Source organism: Egretta garzetta, unplaced genomic scaffold (assembly GCF_000687185.1).
Source record: "Egretta garzetta isolate BGI_Z169 unplaced genomic scaffold, ASM68718v1 C8838592, whole genome shotgun sequence".
In the NCBI taxonomy this organism is placed as follows: domain Eukaryota; kingdom Metazoa; phylum Chordata; class Aves; order Pelecaniformes; family Ardeidae; genus Egretta; species Egretta garzetta.
In genome coordinates, this window is record NW_009269773.1 from 1 (window position 1) to 2,091 (window position 2,091).

A 2,091-nucleotide genomic window follows, 5' to 3' on the forward strand; every position below is an offset into this window, starting at 1 on the left:
AGCAAATCTGAAAGCTGTAAGGCTGCAACCAGAAATAATATCTATTTTTTCAATTCTCGGGATTTCAAGTTTTCAGATTGGCAATTGCCTTCAACTTTGTTGATTTACTTGCTCTCAAGTGCTTTCAACTTCTTTATTTCTCTGGTGCTCAGTGTCCTGTCACTTTAAGAACCCCAGCACGTAGCCCTCTCAGTGCTTTCACTACTTCTTCAGAGCATTTTTGCGTGTGCTGAGCAGAAGAACTTGTGAGAATGGCAGACCACAGTCATAGAGATGATCTTACCCCAGAAATACATCTGTGATGACAAAATGCGTACGATCATGTTGCTTTAGGCTTTCACCCCAAGAGCAGAGCAGAAAGAAAGATTCATGCTTGTAATTCTGTGAATTAACCATTTCAGTGTTACTCCTTTCCATAGGCACTGTTTGATTTTTCTGGAACCAATAAACTGGAACTCAGCTTCAAGAAGGGAGACTTGATCTATCTACTGAGCAGAGTAAACAAAGACTGGTTGGAGGTAAGGCTCAAGAGCAGGACTGAATTACTCGCATAGCTTGACATATATGAGTAGAAAGGACTCTTGTAGCCCTTGGGACGTGCCTCCTCCTTTCAAAGAAAAAAAACTCTGTCATAATCAGGTCTTACTGTCAAGAATAAATCCTTGACTCCAAATTTGAAATTCTTTCCTTCCTTGATGGCTTTTAGCTTACAACTTTTCTGCCCCCTAGTCTTCAGTTTTCATTTGCATTTGCTTCTGCTGGAATGTTCTTAACTTCTTTGGAAGCGAGTAGACCACAAGAAGGCCACAGCAAGGAGATGGAAACTCCATTTCAGCGATTAATTGGTTTCTTGCCGCAGGGTGAGTTGCTGTATACTTCGTGCTTCGTACCACAACACACGTCAGCCTGATTAGAGAGAATTTGGGCAATGCAGCCGCGTTCTGAAAAAGGATGAGGAGAACATACTGTGTGTTTGCTGATAGGCTATCTCTGCTTGCTCAAACACCACAGCCTTCCTTGATAACCATCTGACTTGCATCTTTACACACCCTTTCACTCCCCGGCCTTGCATTGGACTGCACAATTGTATCATCTTTTTGTAGGGATGCCGTCAGGTCACTTACATTGCCTTTCTTTTCTTGATTATAGTAGGTTGTTTCCATGGAAATTAATTGAATTCCAGACCTCATGTATGTGGCCAAAACGGCACGGTTTTCTTCATTCTAACACGTCCTATCATCCCAGGGAACAGCTGGTGGTGTCACTGGGATTTTCCCATGTGCTTTTGTGAAGATCATAAAAGATTTACCACAGCAGGCAGACACGGTTAATAAAGTTCGCTGTTACTACCACGAGGAGGCTGTGAGCACTATCAGGTAATAAGAAAGTAGTCCTCCAGCTCACTGCTGAAGAAACGCCGACAATTCTCTTTTTGTGATACGTGATGATTAGATTTGTTCTTGTTACAGGGATATCTCAGTGGAAGAGGATCTGAGCAGCATTCCGTCATTCAAAGAGCTCACGGAGTTGATGAGGTACAGTGCAAGCACTTAGCTCTATGTTTAATAGCATTTAAACGTTGGTCAAGTTTGTTCCGGTCCTAGATTTTCCACCTTCTCCTTGGTCATCACCATGTTTTGGGTGTGAAATACTTTTCAGGTGTCCTGAGGAAGTTGTTCTTTGACTTGGCCCAGGGCCACCTGTGCAGACACTGGTCTGCCTTGGGATTGTCAGTAAGCATGGAATGCCACACCATTCTAACTCAGTTGTGATGGTTTCCATTTCTTGTGCTAAGATCAGCACCATAGCCGCATGCAAGGATCTTTTGTCTAATATTCTTCTTCCGGATGCAGGACACTGCCTTCTAACACCCGTTAAACTAAACTGGTGTTGAACATCAAACCGTTAGAACATCAAACATGAGTCATAGAAGACCTGTGCTAATATTCTTCCTTTCCTTAACCTTCCCTCCCCTCAAAAAAAGCAGCCGTAAGTAGGCAAAAGTGGGTACTCACTACAGTCAGCTCTTATGTATGGGAATTTTATCAAACTCACAGATTAACTGTGCCATGCATGTGGTGTTACTGGAAA

General features: G+C 42.8%; 1 protein-coding gene across 4 annotated transcripts; it reads left to right on the forward strand.

The window, feature by feature from the left end:
• Nucleotides 1-143: 143 nt before the first annotated feature.
• On the forward strand, nucleotides 144-2,054 carry LOC118453209 (neutrophil cytosol factor 4-like). Of its 4 annotated transcripts, none has more exons than XM_035902786.1 (4): nucleotides 144-313; nucleotides 420-518; nucleotides 1,246-1,376; nucleotides 1,453-2,054. In XM_035902786.1, the coding sequence occupies exons 1-4, from the start codon at nucleotides 302-304 to the stop codon at nucleotides 1,493-1,495; spliced, it is 285 nt and encodes a 94-aa protein (XP_035758679.1). In that variant the 5' UTR covers nucleotides 144-301; the 3' UTR covers nucleotides 1,496-2,054. The 4 variants fall into 4 exon arrangements, 2 of the variants coding, with proteins under 2 accessions (XP_035758679.1, XP_035758678.1); XM_035902785.1 differs by having other exon boundaries at nucleotides 1,470-2,054; XR_004843121.1 differs by having other exon boundaries at nucleotides 144-518; nucleotides 1,150-1,376; nucleotides 1,470-2,054.
• The last annotated feature ends 37 nt before the right edge of the window (nucleotides 2,055-2,091 follow it).